Source organism: Ipomoea nil, unplaced genomic scaffold (genome assembly GCF_001879475.1).
Source record: "Ipomoea nil cultivar Tokyo-kokei standard unplaced genomic scaffold, Asagao_1.1 scaffold3321, whole genome shotgun sequence".
Taxonomy (NCBI): domain Eukaryota; kingdom Viridiplantae; phylum Streptophyta; class Magnoliopsida; order Solanales; family Convolvulaceae; genus Ipomoea; species Ipomoea nil.
Window position 1 is genome coordinate 1,930,935 of NW_017619749.1, and position 16,566 is coordinate 1,947,500.

Below are 16,566 nucleotides of genomic sequence, written 5' to 3' on the forward strand. Positions count from 1 at the left end.
AGGGTCCACCTTGCTGGTCCTAACTTGTGTATTTTTAGTATTAAAATATATAATGCACTCTCATTTTATACTTTCAATTTTTATGATTCTGTGTGGACTCACATGATAAAAATGATTAATCTTTATTTACCACTTCTGTGAGTAGAAGTAAGGGAGTATGCATAGTATGATAGTAGAACTCTTTTTAGTATTAAAATTGTTAACTCTTTACCTGGTCCATTCTCTGACAGTCCAATGCAACATGAACATTAATTATAATTAAAATAATTTTACATGTAATTTCCCTTTTTACTTAATTAATTATTTACTCTAATGTAACATGTTATAATTAGTTTTTTTTTTTAAAGAAGAGACGGACAATTACTTTTATTTCTTTCTTTTTCTTTCACCAGTAAAACGATTGATATTCAAAACACGATACAATAACTCAATAAGAGTGTTAACATCGGAAAAGAAAGATTAACCAACAAAAAAGATAGAAAGGGAAACATGAAAATGATTTTCTCTGTGCAATGGTCCATATATGCATTCCTGTTACATATAACAAGAGTGTACGTACGATCTGTGCATTCACGATTGTCTGTTAATTTATAAGCACATATATAGGAATCCAGCTTGCATGCATTTGTCGTCGAGGCGGCCCTCTTATCTATATATATCTGTGGTTACAACACCATCAACTTGGATTGCATCTTCCTCTTACTTATGACACATGTTGAAGCCTGTACATGAAAACAGACTTCTGATAGGTACGTAGGACTTAAATTACGTGACATATTCTACTTAATTTGATTCGATTGATTTTATGTGTGACATATGATGGTTAATGATTAGGTTAATGTGTTCATTGAATCATTCTAACAATCCAATCAAGTTGGTTGGACAGTTAATTTAATAACTATAAAGTTTCAAGTTCAATGCTTTAATTAGGAAAGGAGATTTAGAGAATTATTAGAGTGATTATTTTTTAGACGATTTCTTTAGTAGCAATTTAAAAGTTGGTTCAATAAGTAATAATTGAACCCTAATGTTTCATCTCCACGGTAGGAAATCACTAGGGATATTTGTGATAGTGATCGGTCTTGTTTTATAGACTATATTCATATCCCTTACTTGCAATAGTTACGATATGAATGTGTTGATATAAGTTCATTTAATTTAGTTTTTTCTTAGAAATTTTACCGTCATATTAAAAATATAAAATGTTTTTGTTTACCGACATTTAATTTTATAATTAACTTTTCTAAAAGTTAAACCATGCATGTTTTATTGTTTCATGATGCACGTTTTTTTTTATATTGTAAATTTGACTATGGTTTTGGGTGAACTAGTGGATTAATTTTTAATGAAATTTAAAAGAAATTCATATTTGATTTAAATACATAATGATTGGGTGTGCATATTAATGCGACGTGACTTGTGTATATACGAGTACGACTAACACTAGCTAGGGTCTGAATTGGAGGCGACAACGTTAGTTGTGTGAACTGTATCTGAATCCGACGATAGATCGATCAGACGTTATGCCATGGAACCGTGTCATGGTGAACACGGTTCTAACGGTGTTAGTACACCGTTATCTTTTTTTTTTTTTTTTTTTTTTTTTTTAAATTAATTGCGTAACTTTTCTTCTTTATTTTCACATTTTGCGGTTTCACTTTAATTTGAGGTGAACAAAGATTTCGGACATTCATAAATTATGAATTCATGCCTGCACATTCACTTTAGAACCATGCCTACACATTCCCGTCCGAAATCACGGACATTCATAAATTATGAATCCATGGTTGCACATTCACTTTGGAACCATGCCTACACATTCACTTTGGAACCATGAGATTATGAATTTTCTGTTATGCGATTATGAATTTTCTGTTATGAGATTATGAATTTTCATTACATTCATAATTTCGGACATTCATAAATTATGAATTTATGCCTGCACATTCACTTTGGAACCATGCCTACATATTCCCGTCCGAAATCACGGACATTCATAAATTATGAATCCATGCCTGCACATTCACTTTGGAACCATGCCTACACATTCACTTTGGAACCATGAGATTATGAATTTTCTGTTATAAGATTATGAATTTTCTGTTATGAGATTATGAATTTTCAGTTGTGAGATTATGAATTTTCAGTTGTGAGATTATGAATTTTCTGTTATGCGATTATGAATTTTCATAAAATTCATAATTTCATAACAGAAAATTCATAATTTGATCAAACGTGCGCCGTTAACTCCACATCCGCAAAATTTTTTTTTTTAGCCTAAAAACGACGTCGTTTTGACTTGTGTTCACCATTCTCGGTGAACACGATTCCATGGCATAATTTGCGTAGATCGATGTTGTATATATGTCTTGGATTCTTTGCATGCAAATTAAAGGTGTAGTATTATTGGATTTGGTATATACCTGGCCTGTAATAAGAATTGGACCATCATATCATATCATATCATATCCCAACTTTATAGCACATAAAAAATGTGTGGAGTGTATGCAGATATTATGCAGTGATGCATGTGACCTGTCAGCTATTCATGAGTTATTAAGGGGGTAAACGAGTAATCCTATTCGTCAGTTATTTGAATTGGGATCTCAAATGTTTCAATTACTTGTTATTTAGCCAACTTTGAGTCGTTAGAGTAGCACAAAAATATTTAAATTCTTGATTTGAACGTGTGTGTTACATTTTCACTATAAAGTATTATTTGTTCATTATAAAATATCGATAAAATTGTAATATTTTTAATAAGAATTTAATACTTATTTAAAAAAGAAAAAACAAAATTTAATATTGTGTCCACCTTGTGAGGTAGACACGATTCCATAGCATAACGATTGCTCTCAAATCTTATTCTCTGATATGATGAACATAAACTATTTTTTTTTTATCTTCTTAATACAAATATTTACATTAAAATATTGTGTATAGGAATAAAAATTAAAGTACACATAACATTTTTCTTTTGGAATTAAATAATTTCAAGTTTTTACAGTTTGACCTCGACTCGCTCTCCGACGGGTGGTTGGATGGTTGATGTACGCAAAAGCAGAAGATTCCACAGACAAAAAGTGGGGTACGAGATACGAATCTTTGAAGGGGCACACAAGTCAGTGTCAGTAAGAAAATAAAAGTATATTAGATTCCACACACAAATAGAAGATACTCGGCGTTAGGTATCCACAAAGAGGTGTTTGGCCCCAAAGTATCTTGTCCTTTTTAACGTGCTTTTCGTTCATTGTTGCAAGTTGCTGTCCTTTTTTCTGACGATTTTGGACAGAGGCGTCCCGGAACAATGGAACCTCAGATCGTGCATTGCCTTCCATGTTCCGCACGCCGGCCGGTACCGTTTCTTCCCTAATCGCTAATCCCTTCATTTCTAGCCACTTATTTTTATTGTTTGTTGACAAATACGTAGATAATTTTCAATTCGTAACAACATGTTAGTTGATTATCAATACAAACGATGAGATAATATTTTTTTTAGTGACGAATGAAATACACTTTGGGTGGAACAGTTGACCTGGAAATTTAAGACTACTCTATTTTCAAAGCCAATGATCGAACCATTGACCTTTGATTAATGATGAATGAGACCCTTACACTCAACCACACCCTCTAGGTTAATTATTTAATATTTATAGAGACAGCAAAGTTCAATTTGCACAGCTTGCAATCCACCAAAAAATAAAATAAGAACAGATAAGAAAAGGACAAAAGAGACATTAAAAAATGCCCTAATTCTTGGAATCCAACTTTAATTAATTTAATCAATTATCTTCTTCTCCTCTAATTATCTTATTAGTCGGCTAGCAGCCTTCTTTACAGTACGTTGACTACAAATAGGGATAAAATACATACCGCCTACGCCTAACAAGCAAAGATTCATTCACAAAGATAATTAGCTGTTGTGGGTTGGTTCGTGCATTTGGCTTTTGACGAAAACTTCAAAATTTATGACTGATTAAGTCAATATTAAAATGTAATATTAATAAAAAATAAAGTGTTTGCTATTAGTGTAATACTTTTGAAAAAAAAATGTAATATTTTTATATCATCTAATATCGACTCTTATATATAACATCAAAATCTCTTTGCATAGGTATGGTGTGAACTAAACTTCCTACTTTATAAACTTTTTTGAATATCCAAACATGCATATGATGTTTAAAGAGACATCAAAACTGTACAAAGTAGCAAATTATCATAATATAATTAGTACTATAAATTTTTCTCGTCACATAAATATAAATTGACTCTTTATGTTGATGTTAAGATTTTATTAATAATTAAGAAAACAGGCATCTTTTTCTAAAAAGATATTACAAAAATCTCTTAACAAAACATGTAATGATGGACTAATGTACAAATTACTAAATTACCATTATGTATGTTAAAATAAAATTTGTTAATGCATTTTTTCAACTTTTGCGACTCACTGCAGAACTTTTGAAACCCTTTTTTCATAAAGTCTCTTCAACCAATAATGTTGAAACATCAAATCTAAAATGCTTACACTTCTTCTTTCTTATGAAATGAAAGAAAAGATTCACGAAATATATGATGAGATTTATTTAAATACACAATTAAAAAATGATTTTTTTTTTAGTTATTTGTTACTTAGCCAATAATGCTATGAATTAATAAAAAGAAACTCATATAGTAATTATTTATATATATAAAAAAAAACTCAATGCAATAATAATAATTACTCACATTTATACGGCTTTTGGAGTTTTGAATTTACACATTAAATATATAATTTTTTTGAATAACAATATAAATCTGTAATCACTATTCGCGAGAGTGTGAACTAAGTAAATCAGTTTAACTGAAATATTAACAAAGCAGTGAATATCAATCCCATTAAAAAAGAATATGGAGAGGTGAAATCTCATGGTTAAGAAAGCATGTAATATCACACAAAGACAAGTCCAATAATACACCAATAGGTAGGCTCCAACGTGTTGGATATATATATATATATATATATATATATATATATATATATATATATATAAAAGGTGCATTTGTGGCTTTCCGTGTGATTATGCAGTGGATTAATGTGCGTAAGGTTTATACTTAATGTGCGTGAGATTTGTACTCAATGTGCCTGAGTATTGTGTTTAATGTGCGTGAGATTTGTGCTTAATGTGTGTGAGTATTTCAGAATTACGAGCTCAGAAAGAAGCAGAACAGAAACTCACGCACATTAACGCCCAAGCTTCTTGTTACTTCTTCCTTCAATTTGGCCATGGATTCTGGATTATCAGCTACCTTCAGTGCAGTTGAATGTTTATATAGATGACGCACACACATTAAAATTTGCACAGCAGCTAAGTTTGAATTTTTGTTGTATTATTCCCATAATTCTTAACCACCATAGCCCGCCTCCGCATCATCATCATCAGGGAGGGGGCAATGGCTACTGGGGATGGGGAAGAATCTGAAATCAATAATTTCTGCTACATTTACGCATTCGCGCACATTAAGTACAAATCTCAGGCACATTAAGCACAACACTCACGCACATTGAGTCTCACGCACATTAATCCACCACGCATCCGCACGGGAAGCATTCAACAGCACAGGAACCTTTCAATATATATATATATATTATTATTATTATTATTATTATGAGCCGGAGAATCTTGGACCAGTTAGGCACCATATATAGTTTTCTGATTCCAAGAATTAATTTAGATTCCTTAGCGGATCCCGCGCCACCCGTATGGACCTGCATGCATATACCGATTGAATTATTAATTATCCATTCTTCCTACATATACTTGTAGTAAACTAATATTTATTAAATGTCGTACTGAAAATTTTTACAGTTTGAAGATTGATTTTGCCAAAGTTGGTAGCTCAGCTTAATATTAAAAATATTTGTAATCACGTGATTTTGCCTTATAGTTTGTATATTATTTTATTTAGCTTCATATACAACTATTACGAGAATGTGTATACTAAATAAACCTCACACTAAATCACACTATGAAAATCTAGCTAAGTGACTCAAAACAAGAATACCAATACATTATTTCATTTGAGAGTTGAACTTGTAATCTTATAATTATTAAAAAAAAATTCTTTTTGAATAATATTAACTCTATTACCCAACAGGGGTTTGATCCTATGACCTTTCATCAAAGAGAGCTACATAGGTGCCATCTAAACACAATGTGCTTAGCAAAAATAAATTTTTTTTTTTATTGTCAGTCTTATTATTGTATTAGAGATTTTTTTTTCCCCCTATATTGATTATAGCATGGTAGGAAAATATGGTACACTAATAATTAGTATAGTAATAAATTAAGGTGTTTAATTTGAAATAACAGGGCGTTTGGTTGGAGGGATTTTAAATTCCCTTCCCACTTAATTCCCACCTAATTCCAAAGACCATTAAATTCCGTAGTTTGGTTGGAGGGAATTGCAATAATGGACATTTTTGATTTTATACTACTTATTCCCTTTCAATTCCCATGTATACCAAACATTGGAATTGAAATTCCCAGTAATTCTATTCCTGTCAACCAAACACTGGAATTTAAATTCCCACTTTATTCCCAGTAATTCAACTCCCATGGAATTACAATTCCGTTCCCACATAATTCTCACCCTCCAACCAAACGCCCCGTAAAGTGAGAATTGAATGGATTTGAATTATTGATTAAGTAATTAGTGATGATTTTATGGTGGAACACAGATTTGGAGCGAAAGGGGGCCCGCGAGATGTGGAATTGGGTGTATTTATAGGGAGCGAGGGAAGCGCGAGTATGCATCATAGACGTAAGGAAAAGAAAGAGAGAAGGGAGAGGGGGAGATGGGCGGTTGGGCAATTGCTGTTCACGGCGGAGCCGGAGTGGACCCAAACCTTCCATTGGAACGCCAAGAAGAAGCCAAAGCACTCCTCACTCGTTGCCTCAATCTTGGAATCTCCGCCCTGCGCTCTTCTCTCCCGGCTATCGATGTCGTCGAGCTTGTCGTACGTACTTCTCCATCTCCGACGATCCTATATTTTCGTTTTTCCCTTTTTCTCTTTTCCGCATTCATCGTCAAATTCAACAAATTATTAAATGTCATTTGTTGTCGGTTCCGACGATTTTGATTGTTCTTTAATTTGCATGTTGTGATAACAGGTAAGAGAATTGGAAACAGATCCGCTGTTCAACTCCGGCCGTGGATCTGCTCTGACCCATAAAGGAACGGTGGAAATGGAGGCCAGCATCATGGACGGCCATGGCCGCCGATGCGGCGCCGTTTCCGGGATAACTAAAGTGAAGAACCCTGTCTCTCTCGCTCGCCTCGTGATGGACAGGTCACCTCACTCTTATCTCGCCTTTTCTGGGGCCGAGGAATTTGCCAAGCAACAGGTCTCCTTCACCTTCATAAAATTTATATTCTTCAAAAAAACAAAACAAAAAACAAAACCTGGTTTCAAATCAAAAGAAAAAAAAAATGAATGGTAAATCGTGAACAAGGACATAAAATTGAATCTGATATGAAAGTTACACCGAATATGTTGAGCTTCTTGTGACTATTAGACATTAAAATAAACCAGATTCCCTTTTAGTGAATCTTTTGAAAAAATTTAAGAAAATAGCTTTTAGAATCTTATTCACGTGGGAATAAGGAGGATTAAATTAACATAAAACTGCACTTTTTGTCTTTTTCCTGAAGGGCGTGGAAATGGCGGAGAACGATTACTTCATCACTGAGGACAACGTTGGCATGTTGAAACTGGCCAAGGAAGCCAAAGCCATTTTGGTAACTTTTTACACCAATTTTAATTAATCAAAATTTGTCCTTTCCCGTAATTAATTAATTAATAAAAAAAAAAAAAGTCAGTTGATTAAAACAATTCTTGATTGACGGTTGGTTGGAAATGGAACAGTTCGATTACAGAATTCCACTGGCGGAGTCCACCTGCGGGGCGGCGGCCGAGAGTCCAATCCAGATGAACGGGCTCCCAATAAGCGTGTACGCCCCGGAAACCGTGGGCTGCGTGGTGGTGGACACCCAGGGGAGGTGCGCCGCCGCCACGTCAACCGGTGGGCTAATGAACAAGATGACGGGCCGAATCGGGGACTCCCCAATCATCGGCGCCGGCACCTACGCCGGCGAGCTGTGCGGAGTCTCTTGCACGGGCGAAGGCGAAGCCATTATCCGCGGCACCCTGGCCCGCGACGTGGCGGCGGTAATGGAGTACAAAGGCCTTGGGCTACAAGAGGCGGTGGACTTCGTGGTGAAGAAGCGGCTGGACCAGGGTCAAGCTGGACTGATCGCGGTGTCGAATAAGGGAGAAGTGGCCTACGGCTTTAACTGCGTCGGAATGTTTAGGGGATGCGCTACTGAAGATGGGTTCATGGAGGTTGGGATTTGGGAGTAGAAAAACAAATTAACGACAAATATATATATATTACTCTAGCTGTATCGTTATCAGTGGATTTGCCATCCTTGTGATGAATAAAGCGATGTGCTAAATTTAATTTGTAGTTTATATTCCTATTATTTCTAGCTCTTAATAATCTTCTAAATCTTGTACCTATTAGTTTCATCTTCTAATGTATTTATTATTATGTGAACCATTAACGAAAACAAGCAAAGATTGTGTGTTGTTTTTCTGAAAGATCAATGATCGATTTGAGCATTAACCCAAGTGCTCTCGACTAGGAAGAGATGGGGATTTGAGAGATTCGTAGTTTTTAAGAAATGTGTCGGCGGAGGTTATTCCTAGTTGAACGTAGCCTTCCATTGTTAGGTGAACTCCATCTGGTCCGGTTGCAGTCTTTCTCCATCTATTGAGCAGAATATAATAGCCATTAACGTAAAAGTAAATTTAAAGTTTTAATTAACGTGTCTGCAGTAATATTATTATTTTTGAAAAAAATGACAAAATGTGTAGGAGGGGGCATGCATTTCCCAAAATATGAGTCCCTTTTTTTTTTTTTTTTGACAAAAATGTGTAAAAGACATTTCCCACTTGCGTTTTATCATATTTCCAGTCAAACTTAAAATGCAAGTGAGATTTGCGTTTCTCGAGAAATGCATTTTTTTTTTCAAATTTTGATTTATCCGACGAAGGAGAAGTCAACCAAACTGGTCGCCTTCTCCTTCGCCGGAGAAACTAGACCAGTTTTGATCGGCGAAGGAGAAGGCCACTCCTTTGCTGGAGAAACCAGCGACCAAAATGATGTCGCTGGCTTCTCCGACGAAGGAGAAGGCCACCATTCTCCTTCGCCAGAGAAGCCGGCGATCAAAACTGGTCGCTGGTTTCTCCCATGAAAGAGAAGGCGACCACTTCGCCGGAGAATTCAATTTTTTTTTTTTAAAAAAATTGTATTTCTCGAGAAACGTAACGCAAGTCTCATTGCGTTTTAAGTATGACCAGATATATGATTAAATGCAAGTGAAAAAAGTCTTTTATACATTTTTGTCAAAAAAAAAAGGGGGGGGGGGGGGGGGGGGGGGAGGGTCACATTTTGGGAAATGCATGCCCCCTCCTACACATTTCTATCATTTTTCCTTTGGGGGGGGGGGGGGGGGGGGGGGGGGGGGGGGGGGCAATTTAAGGGCTTTAAAACTCACTATACACATTATACACTTTTGAGTAGTGGTTACAAAGTTTCTTGTAAATCAAAAGTATATATATAAGGGAGTAGCATGTAAATTGGGAGCGTAGGAGATTGTAGATCATTTCGTATCTTATAAATGAATGTTTTGAGATTAGTCTTGTGGTTCTTTACGAAGCGAGACAACGTTGAATCAGGCTCTCCTTGGTACCACAAAATTGCACCTGAGGTTTCCTCCGCTCTTCACGGTAGCTTTAGCTCTGATTACCAAATGCTTGTACGCATCATTGTAAGAGTCGGCGGACCAATCCGTGATTACACTTGCTCCGACAGTAGTAGGAACCAAACCTATGACCCCAAAATCAGGGTCCATTTCTAGGATTTGATTTGCAAAAGCCATCCCAACCCCAACTCCACATGTTAACTCGCAGGAGGCCTGTGATGTTATAGTGAAGGGGTTCATGTGCCAACTCTCATCGGATTTTCTTATTCAACCGGATAATCGCCGGATTGGGGTGGCTCTCCGGCGGCACCACCCCGTTCCATATTTTCACTTTTGTCCCATTAACCACTATTATCTTGTCCACTCTTCAGGCATTGCATCCACCATGTTGCTTTGTCCTGCTAAGATGAACACTTGTTTTATTATTATTATTATTTTGTTTTCAACTCCAAATCTTCAATTAATACCTGAGAACTTGTTAACCTGCAAAAGCATATCACAAATGCTATGATTATAAATAACACCATAGCCCCTCCACTCCTCATATTTTTCATTGACTCCCCCTTCCTTTTGGTAACATATGGCAATGCTCAAATAGTAGTGTATAGTTATTTGTGCTATTTTGAAAGGGTTATTTTTATCATATATGATTATTTATTGTTGGGTATGTCTAAAGATGACCCCTCGACTTATGCCATTGTCTTTGCTTATCCAAGGCTCGTCCCTGATCCAAAGCCACGTACAGTTCAATCATTACCAATCGTTATGCTATGGACCCGTGTCCAGCATGCATTGTGGACACGGTAACGGTGTCATTAGTGACACCGTTATCTTTCACCATTTTTTTATTTTTATTTTTTTTTTAATTTCAGACCGCTTTGTTATAGGAGCATATGTTCATAATTTTATTAATATATGTTCATAATTGTAAGTTCATAATGTCAGAGCTCTGTGTTCATAATTCCATAACTGTACATTCATAATTGCATAACTGTACATTCATAATTCAATAACTGTAAATTCATAATTTTCGAAGCTCTATGTTCACAATTTTATCACTATATGTTCATAATTGTAAGTTCATAATGTCAAAGCTCTGTGTTCATAATTCCATAACTTATTACGTTCATAATTCCATAACTGTACATTTATAATGCCACAAACGAATAACGCCGTTAACGGCGAGACAAAATCAATTTTTTTTTTTTTTTTTAAAACTGAAATGCCGTGTTTTCTCTGAAAATGACGTCGTTTTGGATGCAAAATGGTATGGGATGCAAAATATCTTTGATCATGGATATGAAAGTTCAGTTACGACTGAAAATTATATTTTGAAAAGTTTTATGGTTGAGGAAGCTAGACATTATATATGGAAAGTCTAGATTTAATTTACCAAATTTGTATAGTAGATCTTTAGGAATTTGTTTTCCAATCACATCTATGTTGCACAAAACTCCAAGAGAGTAACATTTTTTCGTTTCAAAAATATCTCCTCTACTAATTTTAGCGTATACTCTATTACATAGTGTAGAACATTTCATACAAATAATAAACCAGACAACAGTCACAACACCAACAATCAACAAAACATGTCCATTATAACTCATAAACGTGCGTGGAATATTGCAAATGTTGCATGTTTTCCGACCTAGCTAGCTACTAGACCAATGAAAGGTGAATCAAATGGATGTTCGTGGAAGCCATTTGGCCATTAACCTAAGTACCAGAGTGTAAAATCCATCATATGATGAATATGAAGGCTCTTTATAATCCGAACTGTTATAGATTGAAACAACAGTTTCGTTCCTCAATAATTTGGAGTTGGTTTTAAGGAATGTGTCGGCTAATATATGTCCTAATTGAATGTAACCCTCCGTTGTTAAGTGAACCCCGTCACCTCCAATTGGTAATCCTTCTGCTTCTATTTTGATCAAATTGGTGACATTAATCTCCATTTGAGCTTTTCTTACCTCTTCCACATATGGCCCCAGAAATGGCTTTTTCAAATGTGGAATAATTACCTGCATATACCATCAATATAACAATGAATAACTTCAATTCAATTTACTAATAATAACCCCACGCCACTATCCAAAACCTGGTCAAAGGACCAGAAAGAGATAAATCAGTCCAAATTGAGCATAATTAATCGACCCTAATCAAGTAGCTCTTATTGATAGTTGAACTTGAAATTAAACCACCGACTTAGCTAGGAACCATCATAAATCTTTTTTTTTTTTTTTTGAGTGACGAGGGAAACCTGCAACCACTATCTAATGGTCTGCACTAGCTAAACCCAACATTTATGATCCTAGCTTGCAAATGACCACTAGTACGTAAACCAACATAGGTTGTGTACGGTATAAACCCCGCCATGTGACCTTAACAAGAAAATGACCATCATGAGATAAAACCAAGGTTACCTATAATTGGTCGGCTAAAACTACGAAAGCCAATAGGCTGTTCCCACCGAAGTCAAACTTGTGATTTTATGGTTAAGTAAGTCAACTTTCTAACCAACTTGACTGTAAAAATGTAATAGGTAATATTAGGGATACCTGATAAAAAGGAAGGGTGGGTAAACCTAGATCATTGCGTATCTTATGAATGAATGTTTGGAGATGAATCTTGTAGTTTTTTGCGTTGCGAGACCATCTTGTATCAGTCTCTCCTTGATACCATAAAATTCCCCTGAGATTTGCTCCACTCTTGACTGCAAATTTAGCTCTCTTGGCCAACACTTGGTAGGGTTTATTGAAAGCGTCGCCGGACCAATTGGTAATGGAGGTCCCGCCGGCGGCACTGGGAACCAAACCCACGACGCCGAAGTTAGGGTCCATTTCTAGGAGCCTATTTGCAAAGGCCATTCCGATCCCAACACCGCACGTTATTGTGCAGTAGATTCCATGGCTAAGGGGCTCACGTGCCAACTCCCACCGGAGTTCGCTATCCAGTCTGAAAACCGCCGGATTTGGGTGGCTCTCCGGCGGCACCACCCCGTCCCATACTTTCATTTCTTCCCCACTGTACAACGTCGTCTTCGTTACTCCTCCACGCCCCAGCATGTTGCTTTGTCCTGCTAAGATGAATACTTGCTTTTGCTTGTGCTGTTTATGCAACTCCAAATCCAGAATTAATTCCTCAGGACTCATTATCCACCAAAAGTATACCATAAATGCTATAAATGTTAATAACACTATAACACCTTCACTTTTCATGTTATTCGAGTTGGTTGAATTGGGTGCAGTGGAATTTGAATACCAAAGAACGATATATATTGTCCTCTATAAAATGTGACACGATCGTACCTTATATATGTTAGTATAAATTAAGGTTATTATTGTGCTAAATTTTGGTCATTCAATTATGTTGATATTTAGAAGAGAATAGGTCACTATACTATATATGCATGCATCAAGATTTTTTCTAAAATGTTTCAGTTACTCTTCCCGTTAAGATGGGAAGAATGTATGAATTTTATTATCTTTGATTCTTTTTTGGAAAGTACATAGTGTATAGGTATCTTCACCACACTACCTATAGACTCTAATTATTAGTAGGGGAAAAGGCATCCAGATATTACCATTGCATTAGCAGTTCGCTTATCAAACATTCTAAACTGTTAGATAAATCACTAATTTTTTAACATTTAAATGTAGGTTAATTTTGTAGCCATATACAGAAAAAAAAAAAAAAAAAAAGATGGAATTTTTGTTTGTTCCACAAAATCTTAGTGCTTCATGCATCATATATGTCGTCAAGTACTCCATGCCATTCATGGATATAATATTAAGTCAATATCATCTAATTAATACGAATGCAAGATATTTCTCCAAGAGTGCACATGTCAAAATTCGTTAATTTATAAGAAAGCTCGTAACTATTAATCGTTGGAGTCATACGAAAGATGAAGGAAAAGAATATATGTTTACAGGATAACAAAGCAAATGGGCTTATGAACCTTTTATTTGTTTATCAGTTGAGCCATGGGCTTTTGACTTATGATGACTGCATTAACCAACAAAAGTAGAAAATTATGAGCCCTTTTACAACTTCTTTTTAAAAATTATCTTCTAATAATCAATTATCACTATGTTATGTGATATTATACATAATAAACTTCTTTTGAAATGCCATCGCTTCTTTTCTTATTAACATAAGTTGAGATCAGTAAATCTATAGATAATTAATATAATGAATATAAAAAAAAAATTGTTTAAATAAAATGCAATGCGATCTTGTAAGTTTTTTTTTTTGTTTTTTTTGTTTTTTTTTAAAGAAAGTTAATTGATGGAGTAAACTTATCATCCTTGTGATTGAGTAGTATAAATTTATACTATTGGTCTTGGAATAAAAAGATCATTTTGTAACTTTCTTAAATGTACTTCTTTTGCTGGTATTTTGCCTCGTGGTTGATATGATGGCGAATAATCTATTTATTTTCCAACTATTTTTGTGTCTTCTTTTACTAATTTTAACATTTTCTTTAGTACAAATTGGTTGAGCCATAGTTTTACCGCTTGACTACAAGGTCTTTGGCAATTTTGGGATCTAATATGTTAGAGATTTTATATTTAACTTGGTTTATATATATATAAAAAAAATCGAGTCAATTTGATGTTCGTATGCAATTACATACACATGAGATAACATATAATAACATGAATTGAAGGTACATATACACAATTAATAAAGACTAATAGACCAAAAACAGGTTTCATTACAGTAAATTATAAGTCCGAAATAGAGATAACACAAGTATTTTCGTGATATATGTTGCATGCATGCCATCTAAACTAATGAAAGGTGAATAAAATTGATACTCGTGGAAGCCATTTGGCTATCTACAAGCCTACTAACAATACTAAGCTACATTATAATCGGAAGTGTTGTATACTGAAACGACATTTTTGTTTTGTAACAATTTGGACTTGGTCTCTAGGAATGCGTTGGCCAACGTAAACCCTAATCGGATGTAGCCCTCCGTAGTTAGATGAACGCCGTCCGGTGAAACTGGCAATCCATCCGTTTCGATCTTTATTAAGTTGGGGAGATTAGTGTCACGTTGAGCCCTTTTCACCTCGTTTACTAATGTCCCTCTAAATGGTTTCCTTACACGTGGAAGAATTATCTGCAGTAAACAATTTATTATCAGAAGTTTAGCACAGATTAATATAGCATATACTAAAACATATTAACACAGATACTTAAATTATATAATAATTGAGTGATCAGAAGTGCGATTATTAAGAATACCTGAAAGAAGGGAAGGGTGGGAAAATGCAAATCATTGCGAAATCTACGAATAAATTTTTCAAGTCCAGTCTTGTAATGCCTTGCATTAAAAGGATGGATGGTATCAGCTTCACCTTGATACCATATAATTGCCCTGAGGGCTCCCCCATTCTCAACTGCAAATTTGGTCCGTTGGAGTAAAACTCTGTAGGGATTATCGGCAGAGTCGCCGGACCAATTCCTGACGGAGGTGCCGCCGGCGGCGCTGGGCACTAAACCGATGACCCCAAAGTTAGGATCCATTTGCAATAGCTTATTTGCGAACGCCATTCCCATCCCAACCCCACACGTTATCTTGCAGTTGATTCCGTAGTGGATGGGCTCATGCCCCAACTCCCATTGAAAGTGCTCGTTCAGGCGGAAAACCGCCGGGTTAGGGCGGCTCTCCGGCGGCACTACGCCGTCCCAGACTTTGATTTTCGCCCCGTTAACCAATGTTGTCTTGTTCACTCCTCCCAGCCCCAGCATGTTGCTCTGTCCTGCAAGCACAAATAATTGTAATTGTTTCTGGGGAATAATCTGTTTATGCGACTGGAGATTCATTAACATTAACTCCTTGGGGCTCATCATCCAGCAGAAATACATCATTATAACCGTAGTTGTTAATAACACCATAATCCCTTCACTTCTCATGTTTTTTTCCGGGATTCCTTCTAGCTTGCTAGCTAGCTAAAATCTGGGAAAAATTAAGATTGTTGTTTGATGATGATGATGATGATGATGGTGGTGGTGATTTTTAAGATGGGATATGTGGCTAGCTATGATATGCATGCACCTGAATAGCTATGGAGATTTTTGTTGTATATTCATAGAAATTGGGAATGCCAGATGTATTTTCTTCAATTTTTTTCTGGAAATGGCACAGGCAATTAATTAGTTAACTTTGCTGGATATCTGCATCTGTATTGTATTGTCAATATTTGTCATCTCCATTTGATCATTATCATCAAGGGCCCAATTAATATTAAAAGATAAGAGGGGTTTTGGGACTCGGGGTAAATAATCCTGACTCTGGAAGCTCCGGGAGTATCTGGGAGGATGTAAATCATGATAACTCAACTGCATCACAGAGGCTAGATCTTTGGTTACTGTGCACAAGGAACCCCTCACTTTGACGGTTTCTCCTACTCAATCCCTGGTCATTCTTTCCAAACTTCACCTCTGTAACCTGTTGAGTTGTCCATGCGGGCGGACTGGTGCATTGATATTAACACCGACACTGGGTTTGTTGTCAATAATTAACCCAAGATTCTAACATACCCAGTTATTTTTTTTCTCAATGATTTCTAGGGAGCAGCAAATGATGAACTAATCTTACTCTATATAATAGCAAAATGTTTTTTGCCAATCAATTTCCTGCCTAAATGAAATTGCATCATTTTAAGGTATTAAATACCAATTAAATGAAATTGCATCATTTTAAAGTATATAATGCAGCATACTTATCTATTTTCAATACAT

The 16,566-nt window shown here is 35.6% G+C and overlaps 2 protein-coding genes across 2 annotated transcripts; one reads left to right on the top strand and one right to left on the bottom strand.

The window, feature by feature from the left end:
- Positions 1-6,776: 6,776 nt before the first annotated feature.
- On the top strand, positions 6,777-8,644 carry LOC109170626 (probable isoaspartyl peptidase/L-asparaginase 2). The gene is made up of 4 exons (XM_019319821.1): positions 6,777-7,000; positions 7,155-7,388; positions 7,696-7,782; positions 7,910-8,644. Exons 1-4 carry the CDS (start codon positions 6,839-6,841, stop codon positions 8,402-8,404), a joined length of 978 nt encoding a protein of 325 aa, XP_019175366.1. The 5' UTR covers positions 6,777-6,838; the 3' UTR covers positions 8,405-8,644.
- A 5,940-nt stretch (positions 8,645-14,584) lies between these two features.
- LOC109169944 (probable carbohydrate esterase At4g34215) lies at positions 14,585-15,891 on the bottom strand. The gene is made up of 2 exons (XM_019318859.1): positions 15,067-15,891; positions 14,585-14,941 (listed from the first exon to the last, which is right to left on the bottom strand). Exons 1-2 carry the CDS (start codon positions 15,736-15,738, stop codon positions 14,675-14,677), a joined length of 939 nt encoding a protein of 312 aa, XP_019174404.1. The 5' UTR covers positions 15,739-15,891; the 3' UTR covers positions 14,585-14,674.
- Positions 15,892-16,566: the final 675 nt, after the last annotated feature.